The following is an 18,656-nucleotide window of genomic DNA, read 5'->3' on the forward strand; positions in this document are numbered from 1 at the left end:
TATGAGAACACATCAACCATGTCTGCAGAGTTGCAGGTTGGGAGAGGCTGGAGTAGTTTACACTGCCTTTGATGGATGCAATCTGATATTTAGCAGTTTCTTTTTTTATCATTCATCCTTCTTGCTGCCTTCATTCCAACCCAACCCATGGCATCTGGGATTGATGGCAAAACCCCCACCACCATCACCATCATCCAAAAGCATGGATTTAAGGCCATTTTGTCCTTGTTGCTTGCTTGGAATTACAAGACTTGGTGGCTATCCAACGCAGCAGGTATTCATGCTGATGCAATTTCAGCCAACGTTTTTGTAAGTAAGGGCTGGTACAGACGGCCCTAAAGGGGCAGCTTGATGCCACCGTGGCAACCGCATGCCATGGCTCCGATGCTGCATTTTTCTAGCCCAAAAAGAAGCCACAACATGCTGCTCCTTCTTGGGGTGGAAAAAAGCTGCCCTTTCTGCGGTGGCTCTTCTTCGCTCCTGTGGCATCTGAACACCACACTGCCGGTGCGTCACAATGCTGCCTGCCATCTGGTCAGGCGGGCAGCATGACATTTCACGGCCTAACCCTTCCACATCAAAATGTTCCCAATATATCCCCCACGGCCATAAAAACTGTATATACATTTCTCAGTTTCGTTCCGGAATGAAGTAAAAAGAAGATCCATTAAAATTGTAACAATGATTAATTTTATTTTGCCAGTAAAATATTCACAGAATAGTTTCTGAGAAATGGAACGACGCATATTTAATTCAGACCCATTTTAATTAATTTGCACATAAATACTTTAAAATCTAAAAATCCTATGATCAGAGAGTGTACAGTTTTAGTAGAAATCTGATTCTTACAAAGCAAGTATTGCTTTACTATTGTCATTATTCCAGTCAATAATATGACTTAATAACCTGTCACAGTAAACAAAAATGCTTTCCAGACATTTCTAATGCCATCTTCATAGGAGTGGACCGTTTGCTGATCAATCCAAGAAGAAAATATTGTTGAACTGCGTTGCACAAAGTTTCTTTACTTCTTCTGGAGAGAAAAGGGAGGAAAGAGACAGTGTTACAAAGCATAGTAAATGCTCAATAATGGAAGGTATCAATTATAGTAGATGAATGGATCATGGCTTTTTCTTTGGGTTTAGAATTTACTAAACCAGAATAAAAGCCTACTCAAAGTCTTCTGCACCATTCTTTTATATGGGACCCTGTGTGGTGCAATGCTTGGAATACTAGACTAGATGTAGGAAATCGAAGTTCTAGTCACCAATTAGTCATATAACGCAATGGTTTTAAAATGCATATTATCTACTCTGCCTCCATCAACACACCCCCCCCAATTTTTTCCCTGTGTCCAATTTTAGACTTTAAGCTTCTTGGAGCACAGAGCTGTCTTTTTATACCCTGCAAAGTGAAAAGGTAATAAAAGCAACCTTGAAAGAGCAATCCTGGAAAGAGATTTTTCCAAGCTCCTTACCATTCACTTCAATCAGATTTGCATTCTTCTGATTCAGAATTACATACAGTTCCCGCTGATCAGACTTCTTCCCGACAATCCAGTAATCGCTCATAGCCTTCACTATGATTTCCTCATCATCGTCAACCCTACAAAGACATTGGTAGGTCTTAGGACGCACATTTAAAAGACATCACACAAAAGCCACTATTAACACTTAGTGTAAATCCAACTGTAAGTCCCAACTAGAGCAGACCAACTAAAGCAATTGTTATGTAAGTGTTGCCTTACCAAATTCACATTAATTCAATGGATCTACTCTAGTTTGGATTATGAATGGCTGAGATAATGCATTGCAGAGATGTAGTGCACAAGTTCCACAGGCAGAACTATGACACATTGTCTCTCCCTGTGAACCCAACCTTTTCATGCTCCTCATCCTGAATGTAACCATGCAATGGCTGGTGGAAAGCAAGGGATGCTTGAGAAGCACCTGGCTCTTTCCTACAGCCAGACCCTCACAGGGCTTCTCAGAGCAGGGTCTCACAACCGCCGGAGGCTAAGGGACCACTTTAGCCTTCAGCTGACATTGCATGGCTACATGAATGGAGTGGTGTGAAAAAGAATTTTGCAGCAGGCAAAGGTTAGAGATGATCTGAGGATCGATTAACACACAGCAGACAAAGGGATGAATGATAAATATATATGTGTTGTCATGTCGTACAGAGAAAAGTGGTACAATTGGGCAAGATCTGAAGTTTAATCAACAAGGCAAATGGTGAAATTACAGACAGATATGGAGAGGGACTGAGAAGATGGAGGCTTAGGAGGGGAAAACAGTATTCAGGCCCTCATGCTACATGCAACTACTCAACTTCTCTCACTTCTCTAATTTATCTTTCAGACTACAATTTGATATCAGTTTAACTGTTATGACAAATGAGAAATCCTGTGATTTGTAGTCTGGTGGAGTACTAGTCTGCCAGACAATTCTCAAAAATCCATGAAACTTCTAACCCCAGGTTTCTGTAGGATGAAGCCAGGGCAGTTAAGGTGATATCAATGTGCTATAACTGTGTAGTATAAATAGAGACTCAAGGCTTAAGCTGCATGGCATGAAAGCATGTCAATCCCTCCACCCAAGGAAATGTATCAAATTTCACAATATCATTAAATTCAATCTAAAATACTGCAATTGTAGAGTATTAGTTTGTCTAGAACCTGACAGACCTATGGGCTGGGAAAACCAGTGATCAAATTTCATCTCACCCATGAATACACTGAATCACTTTGTGCAATTCATAAGCTTTCTGCATCACTTCTTTATATTTGTAAAATAGGCATCATATTCTGATCTACTGCAGTTTTTTTTAATTAATGGGGACATAGTATTACTATCTGCCCTGAATGTTAACAGTGAGGGCTACAAACCTATATGAGAGATGAGCAATGTGTGTCCCATTAAATCAGGGCCAGCCCAAGACATTTTGCTGCCCAAGGCAAGCAAAAATGCCCTTGCCCATTGCATGCAAGAAGTCATCAGGCTGGCAGCTGAATCTTCCTTCAATGCCAGGAAAAGGAGATGGTACCCCACTTCAAGACCCATGTACACATAGCTCTCCACTCCAACACCTTTGGGGAGCTTGCAGTCTTGATGTGGCTGTTTACTCTGCTTAAAAGTATGAGCAGCCTGGATACCCATCATCCTCCATCACTGGTTATTGTGTCTAGAAATTATGTGAGTAGCAATCCAGGAATACCTGGATTTGTCCCACCTCTGAAGTACATCAATATTGATGTGCTGTGTAGAAGATCCACTCTTCATCACACTTCAACTGCAGCATTAGTCTAAAGAACAAAACCACCAAAGCACTTATTACCAGAATTAACAAAATAAACTAATGTTTGCACTGTAACTCAGTGTTCCTCTTAGGAAGTCAATAAGTCACCTAGTGAAGTCGCTGTTGATGTCCCCAAGAATCTTCATCAAGTCAGGGTGAACCGATGTGAGTGAGATACTGGGCGTTCTCCTCATATGGATTGTACTTTTCTCTGCCAAGTTCATATGATTGAAGTAGATGAATTTAAACTGAGGTTCCTTCTCAGACCTAGGGAAACAAACCAAGGGAAAGAAAACATTATGTAAGCAACAGTCAGGCTGCAAGTAAGAAATGGCTAGGCATCTATTTAATACTGGCTCTTACCATGTGACTTACAACTTACCTTGTAACTTCCTTTACAATCCAATTAAATACAACTATTTCCCCCTCCAATGTATTAGAAAGTCCTGATGACTAACCTTTCATAACTAGGCAGCAGGATCAAGGAGGAGTGCCAGGCCAGACGGCATCAGCACAGCCATGCAAATAGTCAGGTAAATATACCCATGTTTCATGAACTACAGATAACTCAGAAAGGTGCTGGCCAGGAAAAGTTTAACCCTTCTGCCACCCTTGTTCAATAGTCAACCAGGGGGCAAGGTGCTCACCTCTTCCCAACCCCAGTTCAGTTACATCCCAATCCATGCCATGCCACACCAGTGAAGACTGCATGCTTCTCACCCATTCTACTGCTTGATCATGGGGTGGGGGGACTGTGATCCCATGTAGTGTTTCCTTGGGTTCCTCTGCTTCCCTAGGAAACATACCTTGGAGAGCTCATAGGACAGTGGAGATCTATGCAGCGTGGCTCCCTCCCTGTACCTTTGCTCTCTTTGTCTCCAGACCTGGGATGAGAATGAAACCAACCAAGGAAATCTACCTTTGCTATCCTCAGTGGACATGGTCCCTCTTGAAAAATAATAGGGCTTCCAAATATTTATTCTGGCCAATCTGCAAGCCATCACTTCATGTCAATCAGAGGCTTTATCTCTGCTTGACTGCAGGGGAGATTTATTATGGGGAGGCCAGGAAAGAGATCATGTGATGATAAAGAGAAGAAGCTACTGTCACACATAGCCTGGTATGGATCTCCATACTCATTTAGAGCTGGTACTCCTGGCCACTTGTCTTGATGTCATAATGTGGGCAGATGTGAAGAATTACTTTTCTCATGGCTGGTAGACTGAGGTCCCAAACAGACCAGCAGTCTGCTTGGGAGCATGGTTTTTAGATGATGCATGCCCTGACGCCTCCCCCAAGATGGAGTCATGGCACCTGCCCGCTCAGATGGTGGGCAGTGTTGTGGCTCTCTGGCAGCACAGCATTTATAGGCTGCACGCTGCAGGAGTGCCTGAAAGGGTGCCCTTTTGCTGCTTCTTTTTGAGCCAGCAAATAGCCAGACTGGGGCTGTGGCATGCGGTTGCCGCGGTCATGATCTGGCACTCAAAGGGGTGGCATGATGCTGCTACTTTAGGGCTGTCTGTTTTGGTCCTTAGTGACCCACTGTATAGCATCACTGTATCCTAGAACATGGAAATATTATGTTTTTTAAACTACAGCTCACAGAATGCTCTGAGTTCAACTGGTATCCATGCTTCCTGGGCGATTCTGGATTTGTAGTCCAAAAGATAATGTTTCCAAGTTTTGGTCCATACAATGGTCCACACAAAATAGACAGGAAAAGAGCAGGCATGCTGCCTGTCTATAGACAGTAGAGAAACAGGTAAAGCAGGAGTAGGAAACATGTGACTGTTCAGATATCATTACACTACAGCTCCCATCAGACCCAGCCAATGATGACAGATGGCGTGAGCTGCACTCTAAAAACAAAAGGAAGGGTACATATTTCCCATCCCTTAAATCAAAGGACTCAGTACTGCTTACGTTTAAAACCAGCATTCTACAGAAACGTCCAATAAAATGATATAAAAAGAATCCTCTTAAAAAAAAACCTTTGCCTCCTATTGTAGGTTATTTTAAAATAACTGGCTCTTATTTACAGGCAGACATTTTGCAACAGAAAGATGGTACCAACCCTGATATCCTCTTGTTGATGTTGTATTGTTCACATATGTCTGAAGCTAATACTGTGAGCTGAGGCCCAACAATGCTGTCAAGTTTGCGGCAAAATTCCAGCGTAGGCTGCATAGAGGCTGCAAAACAGTTTGTGAAAGAACAGTGAGACTTTCTGAGTGCGTACATCAATATTACACAATATTTGCAGAACATACAGTATAAAATATTATTTCCTGGAGTTAAGTGGCAGATTCAGATGCTTGTTACACTAAAAGCACTGCAGTTCTTTGAATTAGGGGTAGTTAACCTGTGGTCCTCAAGATATTGCTGGGCATGAACTCCTATCACTCCAGACAACAAGCAATTTTAGGACAATACCACCCTATAAATGCAAATGTTAACAAAATTTGGACCTTTTCCTTGAAAACATTTGAATCTGAAATTAAAGGTGAGATAGCAGGCTCTTTCCCTTCTGCTGTGTTATTCAGGTTTATTTTTTGGTACTTTATTTGAAAAGTCCTTATCTCAATAAGGACAAAAATGTCCTTTTCTGTTTCAGTGATCTAAAAACAGTTCAAACAGCCCTTTCATTATAAGCTGCTGGTAAAACCATAAACAAGGAATGAATAATCCACGTTAATGCTCCAAATGATTGTGGGAAATGTTCATGACAGGATTTGTCACCGAGAAAGAAAGAACAGGTTATTGCAAAGATTATTACTTGATACTCACCATCAATCATAAAACAAACAGCTGCGCTCATAGCCTGAAAGAGACAGAACACTGATCATAAGATTCTTTGCCCAGTCCCATGGGCTCTGCTCTGCTGCTAATGCAAAGAATGCTGGTATATATTGTTGTCGCATGCCTTCAAGTAGTTTCCAACTTCTGGCGCCCCGAAGGCAAATGTATCAAGGGGGGTTCTTGGAAGATTTGTTTAAAAGGGACTTGCCTTTGCCTCCCACTAAGGATGAGAGAGTGTGACTTGCTCAGGGTCACCAAGTGGGCTTCCATGGCTAAGTGGGGATTTGAACCCTGGCCACCAGAGTCACCACACAAGCCTGTGATATATAAGTTGCTAAATGATACAGACTCTTCTTCCCATCCCTCCAACTAATAATCATCATTAGTTAGGTCTAAGATTAGGGTGGATAGGCTTCTAAAGAATCTGAAGATACTTTAGACCAGTGATGGTGAACCTTTTACAGACTGAGTGCCCAAACTGCAACCCAGACCCCACTTATTTATTGCAAAGTGCCACGTCTCTCTGGCTTTCTAGTAAGAAACTCTGGCAAACTCTGTGCTAGGGCAACAGCATGTGTGCCCACAGAGAGGGCTCTGAGTGCCGACTCTGGCACGCGTGCCATAGGTTCGCCATCACTGCTTTAGACAAAGAGTAAGGAAGCTGTGGCGATCTAGATGCTGTTTCCAAGGATGTTCCCACAGGACATGAGAATCCAATAGAGTTGGCCAATTCCCATCAGCTCTAGTCAGCTAGGTCAAGGATGATGGGAGCTGGATTCCATCAACATCTGGACAGCCTCAGTATCTTTACCCTTGATCTAAAGTATCCTTGGATCCTAGCTTTAGAACTAACTATTAAAGATTATTTGGGGGTGAGGAAGAAAAGAGCTTGTATTTTAGTCTACTCTGACTTCTAAGGAATCTTTCCGAGGCCCAATACATTAGCTTCATCAATGATCTGCCTGGGATCAGAGACTTCAGCACTGCATAATCTATGCCCAGTCACTGAGTGTTGGGTTCAACTACATGATCTGAAATAAACTCCAGCGCAACCTGGCATTCCTTGGGTACTCCTTGGTATTCATAGGCCATTTGCACTTGAGGAATTTTTCCATTCATTCCAACTTCAAGATCAGGAACGGACAATGAACAGCTTTTCAGTTTTTAGATCCATCAGAGGTTAACTGTATCTGCTGAAACTATGGCCTCTCAAAGTCCTGCCCTTTCAGTAGGTTCCTCCCTCAAAAGTAAATAACAAAACAAATGGCTTTTTAAGGATGGCTTTGGCTCCCTCAGCGTTGTGCCATTGAAATATTTAGCATTTCAGCCCTCATCAGTAATGAGTGACATCTGACACTGGTAGGTCATTTTCCCCAGAACCAAAAGTTGTTGAAATGTTCCAACCAATCCATGTTTTTTAAACAGAAAACAGCTGGTAAATTACCTTATAAACAATTAAGTGGAGCTCTTCATAAGCACCCTCTGTGTTTACAAATATTTTGGGGAATCTGCATTTTGTTTCTGGATCATTCAGGTTCAGAGGTCCAGTGAGAAACCTAAAATGAAAAGATGGTTGATAATAATACCCCAGAGGTCAAGACTGGAATTCAAACTGACTTCAACAGATTAGAAAGCTGGGCCAAAAGTAACAAAATGAATTTCCTTGTGTTTAATTTTGTCCGGTCTGTGATTTCCATTCATGGATTGTGCAGACATGTCAAGAGAATCGAACAGTTACTTCTGAATTAACAAGGGCAAAACAGGCTATAACAAATGCAGGAAAAACTGAGCTACCTTCCATAATGCTGTAGATTTCCAGGTATTTCCGCATGGATTGGGGAATCTCTCCCTGCCAACTAAAATGAAAGGCATTGTTAGGGAAATCTCTCTCATGCCTCCAGCCTCATCATTACTTTACAGCAGCCTTCCTCAATCCAGTACATACCTCCAGATTTGTTGGACTACAACTCCCATGACTTCCCAACAGTGTGGGCATTAGGGTCAACAGGAATTGTAATCTAACAAATCTGGAGGGTAACCAACTGGGAAAGGCTACCTTACAGTATTTACAGAATGGCGCAACACAACCTTCTTTCCTCCAAGAGAAGAGGGGAATTTCAGCAGGAAAGTGTTTGCTTTAAACAGGAAACAAAGGTTTCTGCAAAGAGAAATTGCACAACTTACCTCTGGTTCTATGTGTCTGGGAAAGAGAGACGTGGTGAGATATTTGTATAAAATTCTCATATCATCTTGTTCCAATCCACTCCTGGAATATTAAGAAACAAACTAATTAAATAACAGCACACCTTGAATAAGCCTATTGTAATGAATGGCCTAAAACCTACTGTTAGTTCTTAACTGAGTAGATCCACTGAATCAGTTGCACTCATCTATGTGTTGATTTGCTAATCAACAATTGATTCAATGTATCTACTCTATTAAGGACTAGCCAACAGGACTCCAGGTCTTATTAGTCCCAACTAACTGCCACTGATTTCATTATGTCTGCACTACATGAGATTTCATTGTGTGATGCCCTACAAATTACTAGTTTCTACTAAAGATAAGGATAAGGGATTATTTTAAAATTTGAAACTATCAACACTTTTGGCATATATCTGTGACACAGAAGGCAAAACCAAAAAGACCCCCCGAAAAGTATAAGCATCAAACCTGGATAAGCTAAGGCCTAGAATCTTGAAAACCAAAACCTAGGAAAAGCTATTTTAATCCTCCTCTGATTTGTAATTATTTTATGCGGCCATCAGTCAATTCCTTCTTGTCTAAGCTTGGAGCACATTCTCCCTTGACTCCTTAATCACTTTTGAATAGGAAACCCTTGAACTGGAGCTTTCCAATGAAACTGGATGCCCAGTGCAGCTGCGCTGTGTCAATAAACACCCTGAAATCAAACACAGCTGAAGGGGAGCTCACAGGTTTAAATTACATTGATGCTGCAAAGTGCAGGCGCATCTTTGTTTCGGTTTAAAATGCAGCATTTTCCCTCAATGAAGTCACAACGGTTAAAGAGTGGATTAACTGGAAACATGCCACCCTTCCTATTTTTTAATTCATCTTTCCTTCAAAGTTAAATGCACTGAACAATATTGTTGTGTGTTGAGTGACTGAATATTACCAAGATCCCAAGAGATTAATTGTCCTGAAAGAATTTTTGTTTGCCTTCTTCCCTTGCAAATGTGTCTCTCTTGCCACTCCACTGATCTCTTAATTTCAGAAACAGTTGGTGGATGCTAAATGGCTCATCTACTTTGCCATAAAATATATGTTTGGTGGACATTGAATTAGGGGCTGTGTACATATGTGTCTGAGAGACGGAGAGGGAGAGAGTGAATGGATCAGAACAACTGTTTATTTAAGGCTTTTGCATTCATTCTTGAACCTACCAGATGAGTTGATCATTGTAGAGAAAAGCGGTATATTTGACTATGTTTAAACTTTCTTCCATTCGATTGATGAATGACTGAATTTTCAAGTAAGTCATTTTATCCAATGGAAAGAAGCTGATTCCACAAAAAACATCCAGCAGGTCACACGACTGTAAATGGAGTGTCTGCAAGTACTGAAAATAAACATATGGGAATCAGCACCTTTGTTTAAACATAGTGTTTTGGTTCAGCTGATGTAACAAGAAACTGTAGTTTGCTGTTGCATGTATGATCTGGCACAAGCACTGAAGTCATGCCCACTCCCACAGTTTGGGACAAGGGAAGAGAGATTTAAAGCTTTGATTCTTGGTTTACTCAAAATGATAAGTTTCTTATTTCATTTGAACTTAGAAAATTAGCTTGCACAAATCACAGTTAATTAAGTCAGGATATCATAACATTGGTTTGTTGAGCTATCTGAATACTATAGCCTCCCACTTTCATCACCACTGGTAACATCTGTTCATTTTCAGCATCCATGTGATGACAGTCTCATTTGTTGGTTCTCTGCAGTGGGGAGGGCGATCAGATATTAATATTATTCTTTAAACGGGAACAGGAAAAAGCAGGTCTGCCACATCACTTATATTTTAATAATCACATTTCTAGGAATTAATGTGAATCAAAATTAAGCTATTTCTTATATTGTATGCTAGAGGAGTGGCACTAAGCCAGTCCAGAGTGGGCAATACTCCAAGATCACCAGCCAGTCAGGGTCACCGCAGCTCCCCATTCTCTCCCATGGAAGGAGCAAGAGGGGACAAACAGGAATACAGCAGCCATGGCTGTCTCAAAACAGTAATTGGGATTCATGATGCCTTCACCACCTCCTCTCAGCAGAGTATCAGAAGGACCTCTAAGCCAGCTGCTGCCCTCACCAGCTTTCCCCCTCCTTCTGTGGCATGCATGTCTGCATGTTTGTGGGAAATACTAACACTGAAGAGAAGCTATTTTTTTAGACCTGGCTCACCCGAGGCAGCAGGATTTCTGCTTTTTGCTCTTGGGCCCACCAGCTCCAATGGGGTAGCCCACAACAACCATGCCCAGCTTTTTATAGTGCTAGATACAAAGACTGCAGTACTATATGGCTCAGTATAGCATAGCTCAACATGTGGGCCTACATTAGACTGAGTAATATACACCCCTGATTTACCATACTCTCTATAACTGATTTTTCTGCTGGTGAAGGAACTTTTAATCAACTTTGTTATTGTTGTGTGCCTTCAAGTCATTTCCATGGCTGAGGGGGGATTTGAGGCCTGATCCCCAGAGTAATAGTCCAATGCTCAAACCACTGCACCACGCTGGCTCTTCGTGGTACTTTTTACTAATGTGTTTATAACACTCACCCGATGGAAGAATTTTTCTAGACGGTCTTTCAGAACACGTACCCCTCCATCTTCCATGGCTTTTTGGAATGTGCCATTAAAAAGCTAACAATTATTGTGAGGGGAAAAACACAAATTAGTTTGGCAACTCAGTTATTAAAAGCATAATCTGATTGAAATGGCAAACTATGATCAGTGACAAACCAGAACGTGAGAAAGAAATCACAGCATATGACAGAGGACAGAACAAAGGAATTCAAAGCCCTTTTACAGCCCTTCACATGTTTTCGATTTCAGTTCTCAGAAGCCCTAGCCTACATGATCAATGCTCAGGAATTCTGGGAAGTGAAGTCCACCACATCAAGAGGGACAAAGTTGAGAACATTTAATTACATAGTGCTAAGCACTGGCCCAAATCAGGATGAGAACTCTGTAGCAAAATGTGCTTGTCCCAGAGGGCTCTGAGCTCAAGCAACTGAGCTCTGCTACCAATCACCCATGATAAGCTATTTCTGAAACAGATAAGTCTTTAAAAGGTCATTTGTGACACAGCATTTGGAGTGTGAGGGAAGTGCATCCTCAGTTCAAAGTAAAAAGTGTCACTGGTTTTGCACAACTGATTAGGGAACATGGAACATTTATGTCTTGATCCCAAACCATGTCTTAATGGCATCTCAAAGGGTCAGTAGTTGAGAGATAGAATATGTACCTAGCTTCAATACATAAAAAGGAAATCTGTCTACAGCTGAATATACTGATGGTAGGAAAGTGTGCATCTGGTGCTCACAGGAAACTTCAGTCTTTCCACAGTGTCTTTAACAGAGAAATTTCCTGCCTCTCTTTGAACAGAGTTGCCATTTGGCATCTCTCAAGCTTGTTTCCTGCAATTTTCACAACTCTTGAACTTGGTTTCCCCCCCCCCCTCCCTTTTTACTTCTTTAAAATATTCAGTATATAAGCTGTTTTTTAATGTATGTATCGCAATGACATATGCATTGTAAGAAATGTGGTACATAAATATAGCAACATATGCTACAAGTCATTATATATACATATACATATCTAATGATAGATAAATGATGTATAATTATTTGGTACTAAAAGATGTTTTTGCTGCCCAGACTTTGGAAAAGCATAAGATCATGAAACACAGAGTCATAGGGGCACATAATGCTCTTCCCAACCCAGTGTAATTAAAGCTTATAAAATTCACATTAAAAACATACCTTGTACATATTATAACACTGCTGTAACACTGAACTGTAAACTTTGTCCTGCAAGATAAACAAAAAACAAACAAGTTTTTCAGAAATAATGAAAATGTTCTGATTATCCCATATATACGGTCACACATAAATTTGCATGGAACTGATGTATTTTCCAGAAGATATACTGATTGTTTCTCTTTAAGTTTTATAAAGCTAAGGTTCACTTATTTTCCCTTTAAAACCATATTCAAAGTCTCAGCTGGAGAACTCAGCCGTAAACTACCACCACTGAAAGACTATTGCCTCTTATTAAAAATGACAAACGTACATCAAACATAGGTGAAAAATGTTAACAAATACTGTTAGATCCAGAATATATAGGGCTGCAATCCTCTACCAACTGAATCCAATGGGACTCAATGTCAGAACAGAAAAGTACACATCTGTGGATTATTCGCTCTAAAAGGTTATTCTATTGCTTTCTACTGTGACAAAAGAGTGTGGCCATGCTGGTTGAGATTCTGGGAGTTGTTGTTCCCCAAAAGTAATTTTTCTTAGAGCCGTGTCTGAATCCATCTCGATGAGGTCAACACCTACACTGCGTTTCTCTGCAAAGGCATTCAAGCAAAAGAGTACTGCAGCACTAAAGAACTGGCAACGATGTGCCAATTTTGGGAGCTCACTTTGGGTTGCCTCACACTTTGTCGATGGAACCAAATGGAGTGGTGCCAGCTGCAATTCCTACTTCAGAATAATCCAACAAAGTCATACTTTGGACAAGTGGACCAAAAGAAGTAGTGTTATACCTCACTGAGACTCAAATAGGACTCCCTGTGAACAGGGGGGAACCGGAGAGACACAAGGCACAAACAGCATTATCACAAGGCTAGGATACTGCCTGTCACCTATCTGCAAGCTAATTTAGTGAACATTACCAGCTTGGCTACGCAGAGTAATGTAACTGGTGAGCAAGGCTACTCCATGGCCTTTGTCAAGAAGATCTGCTGCTTCTGACCTTCCTTCAAAGGTACTGAGTGGAAGCATTTCAGGAAGCTCCCATCAAGCTGGTCATAGTACAGAGTGTATGTTGAACTGTTTCTCCCTCTCTCCCTGCTGCAAGACTTACACCTCAGTGCCAGTTTAGACTTCAAACCCAAGGAGTTTTATTATGTATGTGTATATATATATATATATATATATATATATAGAGAGAGAGAGAGAGAGAGAGAGAGAACCATTTTGGGAGCTTTCTGGCTAAGGAGAAGGTATGCATGCTTGAAATGCATACAGAAATACGTAACAAATTTCTCTTACATATAAAAAGCTCTGTGACACCACAGAAAAGGCACACTCGATCCACTATCTTCTTTCTCACAAAGAGAAGGGAATCAATAGTCTTAATTATTTAATTTACACCGAAACATCTATAGTTAATAATTACCAATAATTCTTCCTCTTGATATTCCACAACGGATTTTCCATCTTTGTGTTTTTCTATGATGGGATTCCGTACAACCTTGAAAAACAGAACAAAACAGGTATCTTTAATCTGTTTAGAGCTGCTAGTGTCCTCTTCAGCATTTATAGTAATTAAGAATACAACGAAGGAGTATCAAATACAAAACAGAAGACTGTCAATGGTGCAATCCTGTAGCACTGTGTTCAATAGTTTACTCCCAGGAAAGTATGCACTGGATTGCAGCCTAAGTGATACAACATAAACTTGTAGCACCTTTGAGAAATAAGTTGTCCCATAAGCTTTTGTAGGCTGCATCCACACTGCAGAAATAATCTTGTTTGACACCACTTGCACTGCCATGGCTCATTATTATGGAATTCTGGGAATTGTAGTTTCTTGTTCTCACAGCACTGAGTCATGGCAGTTAAAGTGGCGTCAAACAGGATTATTTCTGCAGTGTGGATGCAGCCTTGGCCTACAGATGCAGCTATTATTATTATTATTATTATTATTATTATTAACCTTTATTTATAAAGCGCTGTAAATTTACACAGCGCTGTACATACAATCTTTTTAATTGGACGGTTCCCTGCCCTCAGGCTTACAATCTAAGAAGACACGACACAAAAGGAGTGGTGGTGGGGAAGGGGCCTCTCTAGTAGGGTAATACATATAAAATACATAGCAATACAGGAAATGATTCAATAAAACAGGCAAGAAAAGAACATCAAATAGCAAGTGACAATTATGCAATGCCTGGGAAGGCTTCTCGGAACAGGATGGTCTTCAACTCCGTTTTGACGCTGGTTAAAGAAGTGATGGCTGAGGAATTAGACCAAGTCTACAGAATCTTATGTGATAACTTCCTTCACACAGTTAGTCTCAAAGTTGCTAGGTCCCTTTGCATACTGATATTCCAGATTAACTTGGCTCTGTCTTTGAATTCTGCAAAATAATCCAATTATTTTTAAATGCAAAAAACCAAACCAAAAAAAACCCTTAATTCCAGTTGTTCCAAAAGCATATCCAAATAACTGTCCAAAGACTCAAAAGCAGCTTTTCATTTGTGCCTAATAAAAATTAAATTCAAATTCAGAACAATTTTATGGAAAAACTATGAAGCTTCCAAACACTCTTCAAAGGCAGCCCCAAGTAGAGCATGTTAACAGTAGTTCAAATGGGATGTAACTAGGGCATTTGAACTAATGTTAACATGCTCTATTTGGGGCTGCCTTTGAAGAATGTTTGGAAGCTTCATAGCTTTTCTATAAAATTGTTCTAAATTTGAACTTAATTTTTATTAGGCACAAATGAAAAGCTGCTTTTGAGTCTTTGGACAGTCTTTGGACTGTCTTTGGACAGCTTTAAATGCATAAAAGATTTCTGGCCACTGCAAAAACCTGGGCCTCCAGGTTCAAAGCTTAAACCAGGAGCATCTCCAAAGAGCGAGGCCACATTTTCAAGGTGAGTGTTACGTCATTCAGCACAGGCTGAATCCCTACTCCCTGATAAGTCTTTTGACTGATCAGGAGGACTTCTGTCTTGTCTGGATTCATTTGCAATTTGTTTGCCTTCATCCATTCCATTACTGATGACAGCCTTCTTGGATTGAGGTGGAAAGGACCAATAAAACTGAAGGAAGGGTCTGTCTTCTTTCTTAACTGAACTACAAGCCACTCTGACATAATTTCTGATTGTGAAGTGGATTAAAAAGGCTTTAAATAATTAACAACAAAGTCCTTCCCTCTTCTTTTGGATATTCACAAGACCTTTCTTGAAGAAGCCTTAAATCGTTTACTGTATATTCACATACCATAACCATCCAGAAATTTTCTTCCGGCTCATTGAAGAACTGTCTGTTCTTCTGGGTATGAAGGGATTTTGCAGGTTTCGTAGGGCTAAAAGTCCTAAAGAAAAAATATTACACAGATTAACGTTTCGGACATCACTGAGCTACTTTCTAGGGGAACAGAAGTTTATGTTTAACAATAAAGTTAGATTTGAACTTGACTGAAAAGGTATTTGACAACTGGACAGTAAACTGCATTTCTAGAAACTACAGTTTACACAGTTGTGAAACAGATGCTCTCTCTCTTTTCATATACTAGAGAAAGGACTCTTCTTAAATACTGCCTGTTGCAACATGTAAAGACATCATATGAAATAGGTAAGAAAAATTCAGCCCTCCATACATAGAATCATAGAGTTGGAAGAGATCCCAAGGGCCATCCAGTCCAACCCCATTCTGCCATGCAGGAAATCCAAATCAAAGCATCTCCATTGACAGATGGCTATTCAGTTTCTGTTTAAAGGCCTCCAAGGAAGAAGACTCCACCACTTTCTGAGGAAGGATTTTGTTCCACTGTCGAACAGCCCTTACTCTCAGGAAATTCCTCCTAATGTTGAGGTGGAATCTCTTTTCCTGTGGCTTGCATCTGTTATTCCGGGTCCTAGTCTCTGGAGCAGCAGAAAACAAGCTAGCTCCTTCCTGAACTACAACTTCTACAATATTTTAATAATGTCCATACAAATTGTGGGGTTCTGGGAAGTCAAAGCCCAATCATCCAGAGAGCCAAAGGCCTTGATTTGAAAACAAAAGACACACATGTTCCTTTCTTTAGAACAACTGGTTTCACTCACTGGGTTATGATCCAAGGAGAACCATGTATGTTGCCTTAGGCTCCCTGGAGGAGAGGTGGGCTATAAATGTAATACATGAAGAACCATTAAAACCTGTACAATCAGTTGTCTGAAACTGCTTTAAATCAAGCGACGGTCCTACAAGTGACTAAAGTATGAGGCTGGATTGTCCATCGTGAGCAAGGTACGCCAATGTGATTCTATGATCAACCTCTGGCAGATGTTGGCCATAGAGTTGCACCGGAGGAACTGGAGGTTCCTAGAGAGGTGTTCTCTTAGGTAAAAGGAATAGTGCTTTTTGTATGCGGGTTTTCCACATTCACGGGGGTCCTTCACCCCTATATCTCCAGCGAATGTGGAGAGACTATTGTAAATGAATAGTAAAGAAACGGGTTGTGCAAAGAGCTGGAAACCAGTACCTTGTGAACTGTACTATGGCTTCACACAACCCGACGCTCCTGATCTTCTCATTCTTCTCTACTTCGTTTGGGTAATAAAACAGGATCTTCTTCTCTTCCTGAAATCAGAGAAAAGCAAGATATTAGATTCGAACAAACTTGTTTAAAGTCCCAGCGTCTCATTAAGTTTTGTATATACACTTTTTATTTCGGTTTAAAGGATTACAATTTATTTCCCTCATATCTATACACACACACACACACACAAATACATATGCTGTACATACACACATATATGTATGTGTGTATACACACACACACACACACACTTATAAGCTTAAATGGGGAACAGGGTGTTTGGGGGGCTAAAGAGGGAAATAGCTTGTAATCCTTTCAATGAAGATAGATAGAAAGATAGATAGCCATTTATAGATAGATAGATAAAGAGCCATTTATAGATAGATAGACAGATAAAGAGCCATAGATATAGATAGATAGATAGATAGATAGATAGCCATAGATAGATAGACAGATAGGTAGAAAGCTATTTATAGATAGATAGATAGATAGATAGATAGAGAGCCATTTATAGATAGATAGATAGATAGATAGCCATTTATAGATAGATAGACAGATAAAGAGCCATAGATAAATAGATAGATAAAGAGCCATTTATAGATAGATAGATAGATAGATAGAGCCATTTATAGATAGATAGATAAAGAGCCATTTATAGATAGATAGATAGATAGAGCCATAGATAGATAGATAGATAACCATTTATAGATAGATAGATAGATAGAGAGCCATTTATAGATAGATAGATAGATAGATAAAGAGCCATTTATAGATAGATAGATAGATAACCATTTATAGATAGATAGATAGATAGCCATTTATAGATAGATAGATAGATAGATAGATAGATATAGAGAGCCATAGATAGATAGATAAATAGAGAGCCATTTATAGATAGATAGATAGATAGATAGATAGATAGACAGACAACCATGTATAGATAGATAGATAGATAGATAGAGCCATTTATAGATAGATAGATAGATAGCCATAGATAGATAGATAGATAGATAGAGAGCCATTTATAGATAGATAGATAGATAGATAGATAGCCATTTATAGATAGATAGATAGATAGATAAATAGCGAGCCATTTATAGATAGATAGCCATAGATAGCTAGATAGCTAGATAGAGTGCCATTTTCTTTTAAGTCTTTCGTTTGGCTCTTTGCTATGGAATTCTGGGAGTTGGAGTTTGTTGTGGGGCCCTCTGTGCCCCACAACAAACTCCAACTCCCAGAATTCCATAGCAAAGCGCCAAACCAAAGCCTTAAAGCGGGACCGAACCGGGTTCTTTGTGACCCACCTCCCCTTCTCTAGGCCCCATCCTCGGGTTGTAGACGAAGAAGCTGAGGAGGGCCGGGGCCAAGAGCTTCTCCTGCCCGGCTCCCCCTGCCACCGCCACCGCCGCCGCCGCCATCCTGGCGAGGCCTAAGCAGCATCGGAGCCCCGGGGAAGCAGCAGCCACTCAACGGCGGTCGCCCAGCCAGCGCCAGCAGGCCTACTGCCTCCAGCCAGCCCAAGTTCCTCCGCCCCGGAAGAGCCGCCTCCTCCTCCTCCTCCTCCTCCTCCTCCATGTTCTTCTTGGCCCTGCCTCCCTCCTCAGTCCCTCCTCCTCAGCCTGGGATTGGAAGCCAAGCTTAGGCCTGAGGAGAAGGGACAGGCCCCAAGGCCTTGCTTTCTCCCCTGGAAGAATAAGGACCAGAGTTGGGAAAAGATGATGATGATGATGATGATGATGATGATGATGATGATGATGATGATGATGATGATGATGATGGCTGTACATACAATACCCGTCGCTAAGAGAAGAAGTGTTCAGGCACTGCAGCAACAGTTCTCATGTTAAGCATATACATATAAGCAAAGGTTGGAGCCTATGCAGAACCTCAAATATAAAGGATACAGAGCAGCCATTCCCAACCTTTCCTAGGCTCTGCATCCCTTGGAAATGTCCGATTAACATTGGCACGCCTTATAAAAGCAATATCCCACTTGAAGT

General features: G+C 40.8%; 1 protein-coding gene across 2 annotated transcripts; it reads right to left on the reverse strand.

Annotated features, from left to right (window-relative positions):
* Positions 1–667: 667 nt before the first annotated feature.
* LOC149306406 (vacuolar fusion protein CCZ1 homolog) lies at positions 668–18,203 on the reverse strand. 2 transcript variants are annotated; one of them, XM_089540365.1, is made up of 15 exons: positions 17,961–18,203; positions 16,597–16,694; positions 15,351–15,444; positions 13,520–13,594; positions 12,097–12,144; positions 10,892–10,975; positions 9,501–9,676; positions 8,281–8,362; positions 7,891–7,952; positions 7,541–7,652; positions 6,085–6,118; positions 5,372–5,489; positions 3,406–3,564; positions 1,525–1,605; positions 668–1,033 (listed from the first exon to the last, which is right to left on the reverse strand). In XM_089540365.1, exons 1-15 carry the CDS (start codon positions 18,072–18,074, stop codon positions 910–912), a joined length of 1,461 nt encoding a protein of 486 aa, XP_089396491.1. In that variant the 5' UTR covers positions 18,075–18,203; the 3' UTR covers positions 668–909. The 2 variants fall into 2 exon arrangements, with proteins under 2 accessions (XP_089396491.1, XP_089396492.1); XM_089540366.1 differs by having other exon boundaries at positions 1,478–1,605.
* Positions 18,204–18,656: the final 453 nt, after the last annotated feature.

The sequence above is a fragment of the Sceloporus occidentalis genome, unplaced genomic scaffold (assembly GCF_023333645.1).
Source record: "Sceloporus occidentalis isolate IW3139 unplaced genomic scaffold, rSceOcc1.0.p SCAF_10, whole genome shotgun sequence".
Taxonomy (NCBI): Eukaryota; Metazoa; Chordata; class Lepidosauria; order Squamata; family Phrynosomatidae; genus Sceloporus; species Sceloporus occidentalis.

Coding starts and splice junctions, on each gene's coding strand:
- LOC149306406 (XM_089540365.1), bottom strand. CDS start 18,074: ATGGCGGCGGCGGCGGTGGCGGTGGCAGGGGGAGCCGGGCAGGAGAAG. Junction 15,445..16,596: donor GCCATAGTACAGTTCACAAG/GTACTGGTTTCC, acceptor TTTTTTCTTTAG/GACTTTTAGCCCTACGAAAC. Junction 9,677..10,891: donor TAGAAAAATTCTTCCATCGG/GTGAGTGTTATA, acceptor GTTTATTTTCAG/TACTTGCAGACACTCCATTT.